The following is a 1,373-nucleotide window of genomic DNA, read 5'->3' as shown; positions in this document are numbered from 1 at the left end:
TGTAAAGAAAACACATATGTAAAGAGGCAAAACCATAATTGAACAGTACTTTAGTGGGACAGAATAATAATTGAAGACATAGTGCCCCGGAATTTACCCAAACAGATGAAAGGGATCAAGCACAGATTTAAGAGAATTGTTAAACCCAAGCAAGAAAAGAGGAAGTACAGGCCTGGACACATCGAGGAACAGCTGCAGGACACTCAAGCAAAAGCGAAAGTGTCCACTATAACCAGACTGTGAAGGACGTCTCACTTTCAAGGAGGGCACCCTTCAGTCTCTCAGTACCTCCCCCTGCCCAGAATTAGCATCCCCCCTGGGGATGCAAGGCTCCCCCCCAAAATGCAAGGCTCACCCCCCTGGTTTACACTCCTGCCTGATTCTATTCTAGTCATTTTTCTCTGCCTCACTATGCCTCCGATACCTTCAAGTTGATTTTTTTAAATCCAGCTTTTCTTGCTGTCATCCAAAGAAGGGTTGTTCCAAATGACCTGGATTTCAAGATTACCAGAAGCAAGATCCAAATGTTAACGTTTAAAATGTCTAAATGAGTCTGCCCGACTGTTGCCGCCATCATGGACACGAGTCGTGTGCAGCCTATCAAGCTAGCCCGGGTCACCAAGGTGCTGGGCAGGACCGGCTCCCAGGGGCAGTGCACGCAGGTCCGCGTGGAGTTCATGGACGACACCAGCCGCTCCATCATCCGCAACGTGAAAGGCCCTGTGCGCGGGGGCGACGTGCTCACTCTGCTGGAGTCGGAGCGAGAGGCTCGGAGACTGCGCTGAACTGATGCCTGGGTCCTGGCTGTCTGGGTGAACCACATAGCCCATGGGGAAGATGCTCCACTGTTAATAAAGCGTTTATGTAAATTCGGGGGGAAAATAAAAAATAAAAAAAATTAAAAATGTCTAAATGATAGTATTCCCCCCCCCCCAAAAAAAGCTAAAGGCCCTGGCGGGCTTACAAATGAGTGCCTGTTAACATTCACATAGGGGTCATTTCTATGTCAGTCGAAGTATTCCGAGTCATAGGAAACGTTAGGAAGGTCCTCAGTTAAATTTGTGAAATCAATGTATCCGTGGCATCAAAGCTTTCTTAAGTTATTCTTTAAAAAGAAAGAAATGAACAATTTTTATTTCTTAAGATGGATGGACAAATAAGTAAAATCTTACAAAATTAAATTGAATTTGTATTAAACAAATACAACATGAATTTATTTTTATTCCAGGGAAACAATGATGTGCCCTTATTAGGTAAATAATAGATATAATGCATTAAAACAACAAATTGAAGGGTTACAAACTAAGTTGGAGTAGAAGGAAACTGCTATACTTAATAGACTATTTGCCGAAAGCCCACAGCAAACATCCGAT

The 1,373-nt window shown here is 43.6% G+C and overlaps 1 protein-coding gene across 1 annotated transcript; it reads left to right on the top strand.

Annotated features, from left to right (window-relative positions):
- Positions 1-558: 558 nt before the first annotated feature.
- On the top strand, positions 559-874 carry LOC118664917 (40S ribosomal protein S28-like). The gene has a single exon (XM_036325643.1). The coding sequence runs from the start codon at positions 576-578 to the stop codon at positions 783-785; it is 210 nt and encodes a 69-aa protein (XP_036181536.1). The 5' UTR covers positions 559-575; the 3' UTR covers positions 786-874.
- Positions 875-1,373: the final 499 nt, after the last annotated feature.

The sequence above is a fragment of the Myotis myotis genome, unplaced genomic scaffold (assembly GCF_014108235.1).
Source record: "Myotis myotis isolate mMyoMyo1 unplaced genomic scaffold, mMyoMyo1.p scaffold_m19_p_1, whole genome shotgun sequence".
In the NCBI taxonomy this organism is placed as follows: Eukaryota; Metazoa; Chordata; class Mammalia; order Chiroptera; family Vespertilionidae; genus Myotis; species Myotis myotis.
This window is presented reverse-complemented; position numbering and strand designations above follow the sequence as displayed.

Excerpts from the sequence above, each read along its gene's own strand:
- LOC118664917 (XM_036325643.1), top strand. The coding sequence starts at position 576 with ATGGACACGAGTCGTGTGCAGCCTATCAAGCTAGCCCGGGTCACCAAG.